General features: G+C 45.7%; 1 protein-coding gene across 2 annotated transcripts in view; it reads right to left on the bottom strand.

Annotated features, from left to right (window-relative positions):
• Positions 1-633: 633 nt before the first annotated feature.
• RAB44 (RAB44, member RAS oncogene family) overlaps positions 634-18945 on the bottom strand; it is a 350449-nt gene continuing 332137 nt past the window's right edge. For both annotated transcript variants that reach the window (XM_069238986.1, XM_069238985.1), the window contains exon 16: positions 634-2916. In XM_069238986.1, the coding sequence (XP_069095087.1) occupies positions 2829-2916 (88 nt within the window). In that variant the 3' untranslated portion in view covers positions 634-2828. The remainder of the gene's footprint in view (positions 2917-18945) is intronic.

Genomic DNA, 18945 nt, shown 5'->3' with positions numbered 1-18945 from the left:
AAAAAGTTCTGGCCTGACTGTTCGAAACGTCAGGTCTAACTCGCAGACAACACATTCAAAAGAACCCTTTGTTTAGCCTTTCCAGATGCTAAAATCTTCTCCTCCTGATGTCGTTTCTGTGAAGGGCCAACAGACCGTGAAAGGAGCTCCTACACATTCCCCAGTAAACTCTCTCTGGTGCATTTGCCATTAAAGACCTGATGATGGTGGAACTAGAGAGAAGCTCTTGGTACATGTGATCTCTGGCCAGCCCAGAGCAGTTTAATACACATAATGCAAGTTATAAACTTCTAATAACACAACTTGCATATAAGAGTTACAAAGAAGAGTTCCCCGAAACATTCTTCGATTAAGTCCCACAAACTCCATTGTTCAATTTGTAATAAACATAAGTTGCCAGGGTCAAACATTTTCTTAGGGTGTTGCAGTCGTTAACTAGTGCGAGTGTTGTCCTCTTCAAACGCTGCTGCTATTCCTTTCATCCTGTGCTTCTCTTTAACATAGTTCCTATGCTAGACTGTTTGTAACATGTAAAGCTTCACACTACTGAAATATTGATACATACGATGCATTTTGTCATTTGTTTCAAATTATCAGAATTCCACATTTATGCAGAAAAAGTTTGATCCTTAGTTGTTGCGTGTCTGGCTTTATTCTGGTATTTGTACTCCAACATTTCACTATCAAAAACCCTTATTTACCTAATTAAAAATAGAAAAAGATGTAGAGTAAATAATTAATGTGTTAATTCTAAACAATATTAAAACATATGAGTGAATGAATGAGGGTGTGGCTCAGGTTCAATGAATACAAAAATTAGAAAAGTGTTAATGACTGAGCCTACTAATCCGCCCTCCTAATGAACCACATAAACAAATCTCGGAAGACAACTTAGAAACATTCTGTTTAAAGCAATTCATTTAAAATGGTCATTTTTTCTTTCAATAGAGCAGGCATTTTATGACTCATCAAAATATGATTTTTGCCCCATTAAAGAAATAGCTTGATAACAAAATCACACCTTATATTTAAGAACAGTCAGTAGGTACAAAAATTGAGATTTTACTAGTAGTTGGCAATTAAGAAGTACATGTACAGGTGAAACATGTAAGTACATCCGGCTCAGGTAAGCTTTCCCATTAGACCCCACTATCTCCATGGAGCCCTTCTAACAAGAACACCATACAGTGCCATCTAAACAGCTCTTTATCTATTGCTCAATAGGGACGTTTTGCTAGGTAATTCCACACTAAGGGACACCTGAGAAATGATCTCCTCGTTTGGATCAACTTTTTATCCACGCGGTTTGTGCTACACAATTCCTGCCTCCAGTGCAATACTTCCACTCCCATAAGGCTTTGCGAGACATGGTCGTTATTACAAAAATGAAAACTAGCAGCTTGAGAAGATCATCTCTCCTTTGTTCACGTGGTAATGTGCATTTGAAAAAAGATAATATGGCATCTAGGCAACCAGAAGATCATTTTACTGAATGTAAGTATTTTGAATCCATCTAAAAATGTATACATCGTCTACGAGAGAAAAAATCTCATGGCTATAAAACAATGTTCCTTTTAACTGCTAGTAGCATTGCTGATCTGGGTAAAACAAGAGCTATTCTTAGAATTTCAGATTCAAGCATTAAGTACCTAGGTTTTGAATCCCTAACCATCAATGCACTCTCATACTGTAGTAGGGGCATTATCTGTCCTTGTCCAACTTTAAGCAGAGGTTAGGTGGAATTAAACATCGCTATACATGCTAACATTGCCAATGCTTTTATCCTAACCATTCAGTGTAGCACCCTTAACTGACATCAAACTAGAACTACAAGCAAAATAACATAACTGGTTAAGTTGTATTTATTTTGACTGGGGTTCTAAATCGGGCCACAATGCTATATGACTGAACAGTTCATCAGGATGAGAGTTGGAAGTACAGTGTCTGGTTTAAAGGGCCACCAAGCGTACAGAGAAAAAAGTTATCTTTGCCCAAACTTGCATCAATAACAATTACCAGAAATAGACATTCTATAATGTTCGTTCCTTTGAAGGTGTTCGCTGGGGTGTTGAGATCTAGTATGACATCATTCACCCGATGGTCCTTTAAATTAGTCAATAGTAGGCAAGCCAATAGCTCTGCCTCAATAAGGGTGTGGCGAGGCCTAGGAGAGGGTTCTGTTTACAACATGTGTAACTGTTGCTTTGCCGTGGTTGCAGTGGCCATTCTTGATAGCTGCTCAGCAGGGGTAGTGGTTTCACGCAAAACGTTCAACTACCTGCCTACTGCACCATGAATGCAAGTACACAACTGAAACCTTGGCGCTCTAAAATGAGTTCTAGAGATGAGCTCTGACACACATCTGCTCAACCCAAGTTCAGATGAACCCCAACCCCATCTGTAATCTAAACCACCCAAAAAACAGTTACTGTCTGCGCCTCCACCATATACGAGTATTTTACCTGTCTCTGTTACGAATTATCACTTCCTTCAGTACTCTCATTCTAAGTTATGGAGTGGTGGAGGGAGTGGAGAACAGAAAGTAAAAAGTTATTGACGAACAGTTCTTCGTAGTTAAATCCAGTAGTCCCATTCTACAACCAGCAACAGTGCCCTTCTGCTACGTTTACAAACACGGTTTCTGGTCAACGAATTAAAAAGAGAATGGCGTTGTCATGGGGATTTGAGAAAGGGGGTTCGTGTATATAAATGTGTTTGTTTATCTGTGTGGCAGTGAGGAATAGATAAATCTGTGCCCGTGAAGGGCACAGTATTCTACTGTATGTACATGTAAAATTTTACACACTCGGAAAATATCATCTGAACATTTATGTGCAGCAATTCTGTTTCTTTACAGTCTGGGAGGGTAATGCCACCACATTATTCTTCAGCCTGTCCTCGTGCTCCTTTAGAGCCCTGGGTAAAAAACAGAAAAGAGTGTTACTCCGACTTATTAGGACTGAAAGGTTTACTCCACCATGTAGCAACCACAAAATTCACACTTATACAAATGATTTCAGCTATTTCAATATTAATAAAGCTCATGATGACAACTTATTTTTATATTAAAATAGCACCTGCTATTTCTGTATAACATGTGTTATGGAATGTAGAGGCTGGTAAAGGTATTTTGTGGTCTCAAAGCCTGGGATAGGCAAAATCTAACAGTTTTGTGCAGCGTAGAAACGACATTTTACAAGCCGAAATCTTTCTGACTCAAAAATGGCTGTTACTACTCATTTCGAATTTGGTCCCCAACGTTTTGCTATTCAAAATGCAATGTATCAATGGTCTGAGATCGCAACTGCAGTCAACGACCGCAGACACCAAATTCAAGGATGAAACTAATTACCAAAGACTCCCCTTAGAGAACCATTGTGGGCATCCTCAGGGGAAGAATCAGTAGTCCAAAGATCAGGGGATCACTGCATGCTCCCCCAATGTCTTCTAAGTCAACTTTTATTTTTGAAGAAGCACCTATCCCTTTACGGGACAGAGGCTGACAAACAACCTTTGTTGTTAAGGACCTTCCCACCTATGAAGTCGGAGTCCTGTGCTTCTGAGTTCTGAAAGGAGAGCCATATTCACTGTCCTCTGACAAGTTTGCATTGGTTTAGTGTACTACTGGAAGTGTGGGGAGCTGGTAGATTCATGATAGAGTCTAAATAAATGATCCCAGAATCTAATGGGAAACAATCTCATCTGAGTCCTGTCGTCAAAGTATTTCTTACATGTTAGTTAAACTTAGGTCTGCTTTGTTAGTTAGACTAACCGGCACCACCTCACTTGCAATGCTGAGAAATGCGTTTGAACATTCCACATTCTTATAAACGAAGCAGAGAAGACATTAACTAGATAGTTGAAAGGCAGCTAGTTGTCAGCATGTTTTTTGGTCTGTCGACAGTGTGTCTTTTGCAACGGGTGTTGTACATTATTGTTGGAGGAACTTCTGCGCGATTACCAATATGAAAAATGAACATCGGAGAAAAAGAACAAATATTTTTTCGGTTTCAACGAGCAAACATCGCCCTCACAGTGAAGTTAGCCAATGGTTGGAGTGTGCTGACCCATAGCCCCAGCTGTGCGATGAAATTGATGGAATACAATTATGAATAAGGCAACAGACCAATGAACAGGGTGGCTAAAGTTGCCACAAGAATATTGCTTATATAATTTTAGTAAACCTAAAAAGAAAGCAACAATACTATAAAAATGTAAGCAGGACTTCCAGCATCGAAATTACTAATTGGGGGAAAATAATAATCGGTTAAATTCAGCAGGGTGTAGAGAATGCTCAACTAATAAGTATTTTCAATGCAACGGTCTCGCATTTGTTCGAGTTAGAGCTATTAGCGTTGTAAAGAAACAAAACGCAGCGTGATCGCACTATGTAAAATGCAGCGCGATCCTGCTGGTGGAAAATAAACAGATAAAGTAGTCCGGACACCAGGCTGAAAACATCGAGCCTCCGCGTTTTTAGTTGTTTACGGGTGCTGTGTAGGTGGGCTAAACACAGGAAAAGGCATGACATATGCATGCCTTTCACAAATGAAAGCAAGCGGATTTTAAAAGGCAAGCCTATGAACCAATGTAAGTGACTGACGTGACACTGGCGTGGTTTGAAGCCCAAAGAGAGATTACAGAATTGACGGAGCGCTTTGCGCTCGCCCATAAAAAGGATGGCTACAATGCATTCACCAACTATTGTTTGCTTACGTTCCAAGTTCAGCGAGACTGTGCAGCATGCCTATTGAGAAACCGAGACAGCTCTTCTCTTTGGCTGGCTTCGGTGAGGATGGTCGAATCTGCGCCATACCCTTATGGTCCATGTTCTTTGGGCGTTAACAGCTATTAGTTGTGCTTCCCCTCTTTATACACCATCACTTTTGGCTCTGGACAAAAACTGTAGGATGGGCAATTCACAGAGGTTAATGCCTGTCAGGGGGCAGCATGTCAATACTGAACCTTCTACCCTAACACACTAATTTGTCTGCATGAATGAAGAAATGAATGAATGTGATCCGTAGAGTGCTTTGCTACCCTGAAGGGGATCCAGGTGCCAGGATCACTCAAGACAGCAGAGTAACAACCTTAATACCTGGGAGAAGGGAAAAGCCGGGTCTTTTAATTTTCTGAATAGACTGTAGTTGCGCTGACTATGGAGGAAAACTGAAAGAGAGTTCCAGCGTGATGTGCTTGTAAGAGAACGCCTGACCATCAGAGTGTGTGTGGCTTATGAATTCTCGGTACAGAGGCAAGGAAAGCACAAAAGAGCAAAGTACTCTCCCAGGAACACAGGAGCAGCGTTTCATCTGAAGAAAAGTAGGGGCAACCCAAAGACGGCTCTGTGACAGATGCAGAGGGCTTTGAAAACAACTGGTTTGACTACTGGGAGTAAGTGAAGCAGCCCGAGTTGACCAAAATCAGAAGAGTAGGCGAGACACCAACAAGGATGTATTTGTGGGAGAACATCCTAGCTAATTTTGTATCTGCTGATCCCTGATGACACGCATGGCTGTCATGTTTTATGCTTCCTGACTTCCCTTATGTCTCGCCTTCACTGCCATTTGAGTACCAGGATCTTGGGTAACAACACTTGCATAGATGGGAATAAAATAGGTAGTTGTAGAAACACTGAACTCTCTTGCACTGGGGTTGTGAGACTGCCTATCACAATGCAGAATTGCCTTATCACCCATTTGCGTTTCTTCTTTTGTCAAGCTTTTTGTTTAGTGAATTCTTTTTTACTAGTATTAGGACCTTAACATTTTAAATATATTTGAAAACCCATAATGGAGTGCCATTTTGTGTAACTAATTTCTGGCCATGTAGAACATTGTATATAAATAATAAAGGTAGATAGACTGACATGTCATTCACCTGCATCCTTAAGCGGATCGCTGACAGAATATCAGGAAAAACAATATTGAGTGGACAGAATATCGTGTCAAAAATATCGCAGACCAAAATATCGAGAAGGTAAGTGCAAATAGGGAAGTATAGATTTACTATTCTTGATTCCACATCTCCATATCTTGAATATATAGATATCATCAGTGTACATAGATGTGGAGTTACATATAGTAGAACTTTGCTTACCTACAGAAACTTATCTTCACAATATTTTTGTTCTCGATATTCTTGACACAATATTTCATCCCACAATATTTTTCTTTCTGATAGTGTGTCTAAATACCTCCTTAAGCAGTGACTTCTTTCTTTGAGAATTAATGCACTTCTATGCGTAGACTGGTCACTCAGAAATATCATAATATCTGATAACATTGATGTTTGCAGTTGTTTGTTTAGAGTTTTGAATAGTGCTGATTTGTGTTTTTCATTCATATAACATCATCACAGTTATTTTTTTTTATTTTTTTGAGATACTTATGAGGATGGGTGAATAAAATATTACATTTTGAGATAATTGAGATTTTCTTTAAAACTTAATTACATACTATATTACTTAGCTACGATTTTGTTTATTTTACCGCTCTGCAGTTGACTTACAATTGTGTTTTTTCCCTTTCTAAATTGCCCGACACATCTTATTGGAGTTCCATTTTTTATTTTCTAATTTGACCTAAGCAGACTATTATTAATGGCGATTACCAGCAAGTAATCGGTACATTTTCTCCTCAACTGCTTTTAGTCAAAGTCCTTACATTTGCGAGGATGTACCAACGCAGTAAGCTCACAACCTGACCCTCCATGGGACACATGAAGCCCTCACACCAAAATGCCTACAGAATGCAACCCCACAAGTGGAGGAAATATTAAAAGGATAAGGTCACAGGTAGTGGGAGTAGCTAGAAGAGATTATCCACGTCCACTGGAGTGAAGCCGAACAGAAGTAGCAGACAGGACCCCAAGGATCCAAACTAAACTAAGGCAACATATGGAAGGCCATAAGGAAAACAACATAGCGCTAAACAAGCCTACTATGCAAAGCACAAACACCACGGAAGAGGCAGAGGAGCATCAGAAAGTAAAAGTAATAGAGTGCAAGACAAACGAGCAGCCACCCACCAGGCCAACATTTCTCTAGTGAGTAAAGTGGATCCACAAACGACTCAGAACCCACTGCCTCTTCCAGACAAGCGAAGGACGCCAAAGGAGAATGAACACATCCAGATTCTTGCCAGGAATAGGGGGCCATTTACCAGTATAAGCAACGTCCAACCCCCAAGTGTAACATGCAATGGAAAATGAAAATATAAGGCACTTGGACATTTACATAGCTCCTCTTTTACTACCTTTGGTTCTCAAGTGTGCAGGTTTATTGAGGACAGTCCTGGCTTTGCCATACGCTGAAGATGACAGAACAGCGTGCAGGGTACTGCGCATCTCCCACCCACATTGAGAAGCCCAGTCTCTGACTGAGGCTGGCACTGGCAGGTGTTCATTCGAGTGTAGGGTAAGGGTTCAATTGCGCTAAATGCTGAGAAAACTAGCACCACGCAAGTGGCTGTTTTATAATCATTTATTCACATTTATGGTGCCACACAGAGTATCAAGAAAGTCCCTTGACCCTGACACCAAAACTAATGTCCTGTTTATATTGAATGAGTGTTGTGATCTCGAGCACCACCTGGGCACATTACGCCATTGTTTATACGTTTTCCAAACTCTGCACTTGACTGAGCCCTTTGCTTGCAACTCTTCCTTTGTGAAATACGTACAGATGATAAAGTCCACTTCAGCCAACCAAGACACATGTTGCTGTTGGTATACCCTTATACATATCTGTGCTGCCTCACCTAGTATCAAGGAGGTTACTGACTCTGATCCCATAATGTTTTGAACCAGCGTTGTGATAATTTGTTATTATATGTTTAAGCGTGATTCCTGACCATGGTTAACCCGTTCGCTGTCAGGCCTTTTCCCCCTCAGGTGCCAAGCCTTTTTTTGGCTATTTGGGGCAGTTCACGCTTAGGCCCTGTTAGAAATGGGGTTTTTGGTTGGCAGTTAGGTTACCCCCTGTCCAAGCAAAAGCCCTCACTCTAGTCAGGGTAAGTCACACACAATCCAAGATTATCCTGTGCCCACCCTCAGCTAGCTTGGTACGAGCAGTCAGGCTTAATTTAGAAGGCAATGTGTAAAGTATTTGTGCAATAAATCATACAATACCACCATATAGCACCACAAAAATACACCACACAGTGTTTAGAAAAATATATAATATTTATCAGGATAATTGTAGGTCAAAAAGAATAAAGTTGCAATGGGAAATTGTAGAGATATCACTAAAAAGTGATATAAAGTGACTTAAGTCTTTAGAATATAAACAAAGTCTCTTTCAAGCACAAGTACCTGGTTTAGAGTGGTAAAATCTCCTCAGAGGGCCACAGAGGAAGAGGTGCGTGGAAAAAGGGTGTGTGCGTCGATTTCTCCACAGCACACGGGACTTGCGTCGTTATTTTCCACGCGGGGAAGTCGTGCGTCGTTTTCCGGCGCGCGGACAGTCTCTTTCTGTGGATCGCGGGGATTACCAGATGTCCCGGGTCTGTGCGTGGATTTTCCTGCTTGTTCTCCGGCTGCGCGTCGGTCTGTGGGGTTGCGAGTCGAAATTACGATCTCACGGCAGGCATCGCGTCGATTTCTCCTCTAGACGTTGGTCTGCGGGGCTGCGCGCTGAAATTACGATCTCACGGCAGGCGTCGCGTCGATTTCTCCTCTAGAGGTCGGGCGGCGTTGTCCTTGCGAAGCCGTGCGTCGGATTTTCTGTCGTCCCAAGAGCGTCGCATCGATCAGCGTCGGTGTGCGGCGTTTTTCTCACCGCGGAACAAGTTGTGCGTCGAAATTTTCGGCGCACGGAGCGTCCAAGTAAAAAAGAGAAGTCTTTTTGGTCCTGAGACTTCAGGGAACAGGAGGCAAGCTCTATCCAAGCCCTTGGAGAGCACTTTCACAGCCAGACAAGAGTTCTGCAAGGCAGCAGGGCAATAGCAAGGCAGCAGTCCTTTGTAGAAAGCAGACAGGTGAGTCCTTTGAGCAGCCAGGCAGTTCTTCTTGGCAGGATGTAGTTTCTGGTTCAGGTTTCTTCTCCAGCAAGTGTCTGATGAGGTAGGGCAGAGGCCCTGTTTTATACCCAAATGTGCCTTTGAAGTGGGGGAGACTTCAAAGAGTGGCTAAGAAGTGCACCAGGTCCCCTTTCAGTTCAATCCTGTCTGCCAGGGTCCCAGTAGGGGTGTGTCAGTCCTTTGTGTGAGAGCAGGCCCTCCACCATCCCAGCCCAGGAAGACCCATTCAAAATGCAGATGTATGCAAGTGGGGCTCAGTACCCTGTGTTTGGGGTGTGTCTGAGTGAATGCACAAGGAGCTGTCAACCAAGCCCAGCCAGACGTGGATTGTAAGGCACAGAAAGATTTAAGTGCAAAGAAATGCTCACTTTCTAAAAGTGGCATTTCTAGAATAGTAATATTAAATCCGACTTCACCAGTCAGCAGGATTTTGTATTACCATTTTGGCCATACTAAATATGACCTCCCTGCTCCTTTCAGATCAGCAGCTGCCACTTCAACAGTGTATGAGGGCAGCCCCAATGTTAGCCTATGAAGGGAGCAGGCCTCACAGTAGTGTAAAAACGAATTTAGGAGCTTTACACTACCAGGACATATAACTACCCAGGTACATGTCCTGCCTTTTACCTACACAGCACCCTGCCCTAGGGGTTACCTAGGGCACACATTAAGGGTGACTTATATGTAGAAAAAGGGGAGTTCTAGGCTTGGCAAGTACTTTTAAATGCCAAGTCGAGGTGGCAGTGAAACTGCACACACAGGCCTTGCAATGGCAAGCCTGAGAATATAAACAAAGTCTCTTTCAAGCACAAGTACCTGGTTTAGAGTGGTAAAATCTCCTCAGAGGGCCACAGAGGAAGAGGTGCGTGGAAAAAGGGTGTGTGCGTCGATTTCTCCACAGCACACGGGACTTGCGTCGTTATTTTCCATTTTCCAGTGGGTGGCACAACCAGTGCTGCAGGTCCACTAGTAGCATTTAATCTACAGGCCCTAGGCACATGTAGTGCACATTACTAGGGACTTATAAGTAGATTAAATAGTCCAATCAGGTATGATCCAGAGTTACCATGTTTAAAAAGGAAGAGAGCATATGCACTTTAGCACTGGTTAGCAGTGGTAAAGTGCGCAGAGTCTAAAAGCCAGCAAAACAGGGTCCAAAAAGTGGAGGGAGGCAGGCAGGCAAAAAGTTAGGGGTGACCACCCTAAGGCATGTCAGGTCTAACATGTGTCCCCCCCAGCTGAAAGTGGGGAGAGCTACCCGACCTCCTGGGAGCTCTCATCGCTAAGGCGGAAGTATCTGGAGAGACCATCAGCATTGGTGTGGTCAACCCCTGGGCGTTGTTCCACCGTAAAGTCCATCCCCTGTAGGGAAATGGACCATCTCAAGAGTTTTGGATTCTCACCCCTCATCTGCATGAGCCATCTGAGGGGCCTGTGGTCTGTCTGAACCCGGAAGTGAGTCCCAAACAGGTAGGGTCTTAGCTTCTTCAGTGCCCAGACCACAGCAAATGCTTCTCTCTCAATAGCACTCCACCTTTGTTCCCGTGGTAATAGTCTTCTGCTAATAAAGACTACTGGTAGGTCTGAGCCCTCCTCATTCAGCTGTGCTAGAACAGCCCCTATGCCATGCTCTGAAGCGTCTGTCTGAACAATAAATTCCTGGGGGTAGTCAGGGGCCTTGAGCACGGGGGCCGTGCACATGGCTTCCTTCAGAGAATCAAAGGCCTTCTGACAGGCCTCTGTCCAATTCACCAACCTAGGTTGTTTCTTGGAAGTGAGTTCCGTCAAGGGGGACACAATGGTACCATAGCCCTTGACGAACCTGCGGTAGTATCCAGTGAGGCCCAAAAAGGCTCTCACCTCAGTCTGTGTTCTAGGTGGTTGCCAGGCCTTGATAGTTTCAATCTTGGCCTGGAGCGGCTGCACCCTTCCACCACCTACGAGGTGTCCCAAGTACACCACGGAACCCTGCCCAATCTGGCACTTACTAGCCTTGATAGTCAGGCCTGCCTGTTGCAGGGCCTGAAGCACCTCCTTGAGGTGGAGCAGGTGTTCCTCCCAGCTGGAACTGTAGACAGCCATGTCGTCTAGGTAAGCTGCACAGAAGGTATCTTTACCAGCTAGGACCCCGTTAACCAACCGTTGGAAGGTAGCGGGAGCATTTTTCAGCCCAAATGGCATCACCCAGAATTGGTAATGGCCATCAGGGGTGGAAAAAGCAGATCTTTCTTTAGCCCCCTCGGTCAGGCCAATCTGCCAGTACCCGGAAGTAAGATCGAACGTACTCAGGAACTTGACAGCGCCTAGCCTGTCAACAAGCTCATCCGCTCGGGGGATGGGGTGAGAATCAGTCCGGGTGACTGAATTGAGACCCCGGTAGTCCACACAGAACCGGAGTTCTGGTTTCGCACCTGGGGCAGTAGCCTTGGGAACCAATACCACAGGGCTGGCCCAGGGACTACTGGATTTCTCAATAACCCCCAAAGTCAACATCTTGGAGACCTCCTCCTTGATGCTGGCCTTCACTTTATCTGACAACCTGTAAATTTTGTTCTTTACAGGAGCACTGTCACCTGTGTCAATGTCATGCACACAGAGGTGGGTTAGTCCAGGTGTAAGGGAGAACAGGGGGGAGAACTGCTCTAGCAGCTCATAGCAGTCCCCTCTCTGTGTTGGAGTCAGGGAGTCAGAGAGAATGACACACCTACTGACCCATCCTCTTCTTTGACAGCGAGGAGGTCGGGGAGAGGTTCACTCTCCTCTTCCATGCCCTCATCGGTGACTAGGAGCATACTGACCTCAGACCTCTCAAAGTGAGGTTTGAGCCGGTTGTGATGTAGGACCCTTAGGGGTTGCCTAGGGGTCTTGAGGTCCACTAAGTAAGTGGCCTCCCCTTTACGCTCCTTGATCTCAAAGGGGCCAGTCCAGCGGTCCTGGAGAGCCCTGGGCTCTACTGGCTCCATCACCCAAACCTTGTCTCCAGGTGAGAACTCAACTAGAGTGGCCTTTTGGTCGTACCACTCCTTCATCACCTCTTGACTGGCCTCGAGGTTACTCTGGGCCTCCTTCCAGAAGCGTTGGGTTTGTTTGCGGAGGGCCAGCATGTAGCTGACCACATCCTGGGGAGGGGCCTGGGGAGCTCTCTCCCAGCCCTCCTTAACGATGCTTAGGGGTCCCCTGACAGGGTGACCATAGAGAAGCTCAAAGGGGCTGAACCCCACCCCTTTCTGGGGCACCTCTCTATAAGCAAACAACAGGAAGGGTAAGAGGACGTCCCACTTACGCCTCATGGCCTCAGTCAGGCCACCAATCATGCCTTTCAGGGTCTGGTTGAATCTCTCAACCAGCCCATTGGTTTGAGGATGATAAGGGGTGGTAAACCGGTAGGTCACCCCACACTCATCCCACAGGGTCTTCATGTATGCAGACATGAAGTTTGTGCCCCTGTCAGACACGACCTCCTTAGGGAATCCCACACGGGTAAATATTCCCATCAGGGCTCTGGTCACCACCTTTGCAGTCACTGTTCTCAGAGGGATTGCCTCTGGATAGCGGGTGGCATGGTCCACCAAAACCAGGATAAACCTGTTGCCCAGGGCAGTTTTGGGGTCCAAGGGACCAACAATGTCGATGCCCACCCTTTCAAAGGGGGTGCCAACGACTGGGAGTGGGATCAGGGGAGCTTTAAGCCGTTTCCCTGCCTTCCCACTAGCCTGGCAGGTGGGGCAAGCTCTGCAGAAGTTATCTGAGGCTTTCCTCATTCTGGGCCAATGAAAGTGGGTGTTAAGCCTGTCAAAGGTCTTGTCTTGGCCCAGGTGTCCTCCCAGGGGAATGTCATGAGCTAGGCCTAGTAGGAATTTCCGGTAACACTGGGGGACCACCAGCACACGGTGTGGCCCAGGACCTGGAATTCTATGCTCACTGTAAAGGAGATCATTCTCCCAGTAAATATGGTGAGCGCCAGAGGCGTCACCTGCTGCGTGGTCTTTGGCCTGCTTCCTCAGACCCTCAAGGGTGGGACATTCTCTCTGCGCCTTGCAGAATGCTTCCCTGGTTGGCCCCCCCTCTACTTGCCAGCCAGCAAGTTCAGGTAGGTTACCCAGGGCAGCTATGTCCTCCCCGGTTGGCTCGGGGGCCTCCTCTTCCTCAGGGACCTCGTCTACCACCGTGGGAACATTGGAGGCGGGTTTCCCGCGCCCCTGGCCCCCCTCTTGGGCGGCTGTCTGGGCCATTTTTCCAGGCTCCAGACAACCTTGACTCCCTTCCCGGGCAGCCATGGACCTGGTGGTCATGCAGACCCACTCAGGTAACCCTAACATCTCCAGGTGAGATCTGAGCTCTACTTCTTTCCAAGCAGTGTGCTCAAGATCATTGCCTAACAGACAATCTACAGGCATGGCAGGACTCACAGCTACTTTCAGAGTACCAGAGACCCCCCCCCACTCAAAGGGAACCAGAGCCACCGGTAGGTGACTCTCACGATTGTCAGCGACTATGACCTGGTGGAATGTATTAGGGACTATCTGCTCTGGGGACACCAGCTGACTCTGGATAGTAGTCATACTGGCTCCTGTGTCATGCAGAGCCTCCACCTTCTGCCCATTAATGGTGACCCACTGCCTGTACTTGGAAGTATTTCGGGGCATGTGGGCTTTGGGCACCATTTCTCTTTCTCCCAGGGACACTAGGGAAATCTCTACTTGCTCCCCAAAGCTATCTGGGTCCATCTCCCCTCCAAGCGCTACACTACAGGGAGTGCAGAATTATTAGGCAAATGAGTATTTGGACCACATCATCCTCTTTATGCATGTTGTCTTACTCCAAGCTGTATAGGCTCGAAAGCCTACTACCAATTAAGCATATTAGGTGATGTGCATCTCTGTAATGAGAAGGGGTGTGGTCTAATGACATCAACACCCTATATCAGGTGTGCATAATTATTAGGCAACTTCCTTTCCTTTGGCAAAATGGGTCAAAAGAAGGACTTGACAGGCTCAGAAAAGTCAAAAATAGTGAGATATCTTGCAGAGGGATGCAGCACTCTTAAAATTGCAAAGCTTCTGAAGCGTGATCATCGAACAATCAAGCGTTTCATTCAAAATAGTCAACAGGGTCGCAAGAAGCGTGTGGAAAAACCAAGGCGCAAAATAACTGCCCATGAACTGAGAAAAGTCAAGCGTGCAGCTGCCACAATGCCACTTGCCACCAGTTTGGCCATATTTCAGAGCTGCAACATCACTGGAGTGCCCAAAAGCACAAGGTGTGCAATACTCAGAGACATGGCCAAGGTAAGAAAGGCTGAAAGACGACCACCACTGAACAAGACACACAAGCTGAAACGTCAAGACTGGGCCAAGAAATATCTCAAGACTGATTTTTCTAAGGTTTTATGGACTGATGAAATGAGAGTGAGTCTTGATGGGCCAGATGGATGGGCCCGTGGCTGGATTGGTAAAGGGCAGAGAGCTCCAGTCCGACTCAGACGCCAGCAAGGTGGAGGTGGAGTACTGGTTTGGGCTGGTATCATCAAAGATGAGCTTGTGGGGCCTTTTCGGGTTGAGGATGGAGTCAAGCTCAACTCCCAGTCCTACTGCCAGTTCCTGGAAGACACCTTCTTCAAGCAGTGGTACAGGAAGAAGTCTGCATCCTTCAAGAAAAACATGATTTTCATGCAGGACAATGCTCCATCACACGCGTCCAAGTACTCCACAGCGTGGCTGGCAAGAAAGGGTATAAAAGAAGGAAATCTAATGACATGGCCTCCTTGTTCACCTGATCTGAACCCCATTGAGAACCTGTGGTCCATCATCAAATGTGAGATTTACAAGGAGGGAAAACAGTACACCTCTCTGAACAGTGTCTGGGAGGCTGTGGTTGCTGCTGCACGCAATGTTGATGGTGAACAGATCAAAACACTGACAGAATCCATGGATGGCAGGCTTTTGAGTGTCCTTGCAAAGAAAGGTGGCTATATTGGTCACTGATTTGTTTTTGTTTTGTTTTTGAATGTCAGAAATGTATATTTGTGAATGTTGAGATGTTATATTGGTTTCACTGGTAATAATAAATAATTGAAATGGGTATATATTTGTTTTTTGCTAAGTTGCCTAATAATTATGCACAGTAAGAGTCACCTGCACACACAGATATCCCCCTAACATAGCTAAAAATAAAAACAAACTAAAAACTACTTCCAAAAATATTCAGCTTTGATATTAATGAGTTTTTTGGGTTCATTTAGAACATGGTTGTTGTTCAATAATAAAATTAATCCTCAAAAATACAACTTGCCTAATAATTCTGCACTCCCTGTAGTTATCCCAGGTGTCTGTCCGGTAGTGGACGGTGCCCTTTTGGAGCACTGGGGGTCGCCTTTATAGTGACCATACTGGTAACACTCCATACATTTGGGGTTGGATTTCCCTGACTTATCAAATGTCCCTGGCTTCTTCCCAAATCTAGAGAAGGAATGGTTGCCACCCCCTCCCTGGGAATTCTTTTGGGGGCTTTTTGAGAGTTCCTTATCTGTAAGTTTATCTCCCCCCTCTTTCTTCTGTTGGGAACCCTGACCACCTTTGTGTGAGTCCCCCCCAGGTACCTTTTTGGACACTCTGGTGCTAACCCAGAGGTCCGCCTCCTCAGCAAGCTTCCTGGGATCAGTCAGCTTACTATCTACCAAGTGATGGCGCAACTCTGTAAAAGTAGTATTAAGCATATGCTCTCACAGAATCAAGTCATATAACCCTTTATAGACATTTACTTTGTTGCCCCGCACCCATCCATTCAGTGCCTTACTGGAAAAGTCAAGGAAATCTACCCATGTTTGTGTGTGTTGTTTGGTGCTGTCCCTGAACCTCTGACGGTATCCCTCAGGGGTCAGCCCAAACTTGGCAAGTAAAGTGGCTTTCTGAAGTGGGTATGTGTTTTGATCAGGTTGATCCAATGTGAGAAGTGTGTCCCTCCCCAATGGCGGCACATAACCCCACATAGCTACCCCCCATTGCCCTTCAGGAACCTCATGAGCCCTTAGTGCAACTTCATAAGCAGCTAACCATTTATCTATGTCATCTTCCACCACAAAACTGGGCATCACATTTTTGGGTATACGAACCTTCTTTTCTCCAGCAGGTCCTGTCTGTATGCTGCCACCATTATTGCCGGATTCAGACTGTCTCGCCTTGATCTCCAGCTCCTTGAGACTCAGTTCATGAGCCAACAATAGTTTCTTTTCAGCCAAAGCTCTTTCAGCTTCCACCTGTTTGGCTGCTCTTTCAGCTTCTGCTTGTTTGGCTGTTCTTTCAGCTTCAATCTGTTTGGCTGCTCTTTCAGCCTCAGCTTGTTTGGCTTCTCTCTCTGCCCTTCTCTCCTCCTGTTGAGCCTCAATTTTCAGTTTTGCCATTTGCAATTGGAACTCCCTTTCTTCTCTCCTTTCCTCTGCGGTCAGGCTTTGCACAGAGACACTGCTCCCTGGTCTGGAAGGGGGCACAATTGCAGTGGTAACACCATCCACAGATAGTGAAAATCCCTCTGAGGGGCCATTTTCTGGCTCCTCTTCCTCATCATCCTCTAAATGGGCTTCTGCCCAGGCCCTCAGCGCCACTTGAAAGTCCTCCTTTCTGGAGGCCCCTTGGGTGGGTACCCTCAATGCCCTGCAGAATCCTCTTAGTTGTTTGACCGTATATGTATCCAACTGGACTAGGTCAAAGTCCCCTGTCTGAGACCCAGTCAGAGACATGTTGAGTGAGGATTTAGTTTTTGAAAATTGTCAGGAAAAAAAACGGATTTGCAAAAAGAGATAAAAACCAAGTTGACCTTCAACTGTGGGTAGGGAGTGAAATACTTAGCTACTGTATGTCACTGCACAAATACAAGTCCTATCCTCACCGCTGATCACCAATGTTAGAAATGGGGTTTTTGGTTGGCAGTCAGGTTACCCCCTGTCCAAGCAAAAGCCCTCACTGTAGTCAGGGTAAGTCACACACAATCCAAGATTATCCTGTGCCCACCCTCAGGTAGCTTGGCACGAGCAGTCAGGCTTAACTTAGAAGGCAATGTGTAAAGTATTTGTGCAATAAATCATACAATACCACCATATAGCACCACAAAAATACACCACACAGTGTTTAGAAAAATATATAATATTTATCAGGATAATTGTAGGTCAAAAAGAATAAAGTTGCAATGGGAAATTGTAGAGATATCACTGAAAAGTGATATAAAGTGTCTTAAGTCTTTAGAATATAAACAAAGTCTCTTTCAAGCACAAGTACCTGGTTTAGAGTGGTAAAATCTCCTCAGAGGGCCACAGAGGAAGAGGTGCGTGGAAAAAGGGTGTGTGCGTCGATTTCTCCCCAGCACACGGGACTTGTGTCGTTATTTTCCACGCGGGGAAGTCGTGCGTTGTTTTCCGGCGCGCGGACAGTCTCTTTCTGTGGATCGCGGGGATTACCAGGTGTCCCGGGTCTGTGCGTGGATTTTCCTGCTTGTTCTCCGGCTGCGCGTCGGTCTGCGGGGCTGCGCGTCGAAATTACGATCTCACGGCAGGCGTCGCGTCGATTTCTCCTCTAGACGTCGGTCTGCGGGGCTGCGCGTTGAAATTACGATCTCACGGCAGGCGTTGCGTCGATTTCTCCTCTAGAGGTCGGGCGGCGTTGTCGTTGCGAAGCCGTGCGTCGGATTTTCGGTCGTCCCAAGAGCGTCGCGTCGATCAGTGTCGGTGTGTGGCGTTTTTCTCACCGCGGAACAAGTTGTGCGTCGAAATTTTCGGCGCACGGAGCGTCCAAGTGAAAAAGAGAAGTCTTTTTGGTCCTGAGACTTCAGGGAACAGGAGGCAAGCTCTATCCAAGCCCTTGGAGAGCACTTTCACAGACAGACAAGAGTTCAGCAAGGCAGCAGGGCAACAGCAAGGCAGCAGTCCTTTGTAGAAAGCAGACAGGTGAGTCCTTTGAGCAGCCAGGCAGTTCTTCTTGGCAGGATGTAGTTTCTGGTTCAGGTTTCTTCTCCAGCAAGTGTCTGATGAGGTAGGGCAGAGGCCCTGTTTTATACCCAAATGTGCCTTTGAAGTGGGGGAGACTTCAAAGAGTGGCTAAGAAGTGCACCAGGTCCCCTTTCAGTTCAATCCTGTCTGCCAGGGTCCCAGTAGGGTGTGTGGCAGTCCTTTGTGTGAGAGCAGGCCCTCCACCCTCCCAGCCCAGGAAGACCCATTCAAAATGCAGATGTATGCAAGTGAGGCTGAGTACCCTGTGTTTGGGGTGTGTCTGAGTGAATGCACAAGGAGCTGTCAACCAAGCCCAGCCAGACGTGGATTGTAAGGCACAGAAAGATTTAAGTGCAAAGAAATGCTCACTTTCTAAAAGTGGCATTTCTAGAATAGTAATATTAAATCCGACTTCACCAGTCAGCAGGATTTTGTATTACCATTCTGGCCATACTAAATATGACCTCCATGCTCCTTTCAGATCAGCAGCTGCCACTTCAACAGTGTATGAGGGCAGCCCCAATGTTAGCCTATGAAGGGAGCAGGCCTCACAGTAGTGTAAAAACGAATTTAGGAGCTTTACACTACCAGGACATATAACTACCCAGGTACATGTCCTGCCTTTTACATACACAGCACCCTGCCCTAGGGGTTACCTAGGGCACACATTAAGGGTGACTTATATGTAGAAAAAGGGGAGTTCTAGGCTTGGCAAGTACTTTTAAATGCCAAGTCGAGGTGGCAGTGAAACTGCACACACAGGCCTTGCAATGGCAAGCCTGAGACAAGGTTAAGGGGGCTACTTAAGTGGGTGGCACAACCAGTGCTGCAGGTCCACTAGTAGCATTTAATCTACAGGCCCTAGGCACATGTAGTGCACATTACTAGGGACTTATAAGTAGATTAAATAGTCCAATCAGGTATGATCCAGAGTTACCATGTTTAAAA

The sequence above is a fragment of the Pleurodeles waltl genome, chromosome 6 (genome assembly GCF_031143425.1).
Source record: "Pleurodeles waltl isolate 20211129_DDA chromosome 6, aPleWal1.hap1.20221129, whole genome shotgun sequence".
Taxonomy (NCBI): domain Eukaryota; kingdom Metazoa; phylum Chordata; class Amphibia; order Caudata; family Salamandridae; genus Pleurodeles; species Pleurodeles waltl.
Note: the sequence above shows the minus strand (reverse complement) of the source record. Positions and strands in the feature narration are given on the sequence as shown.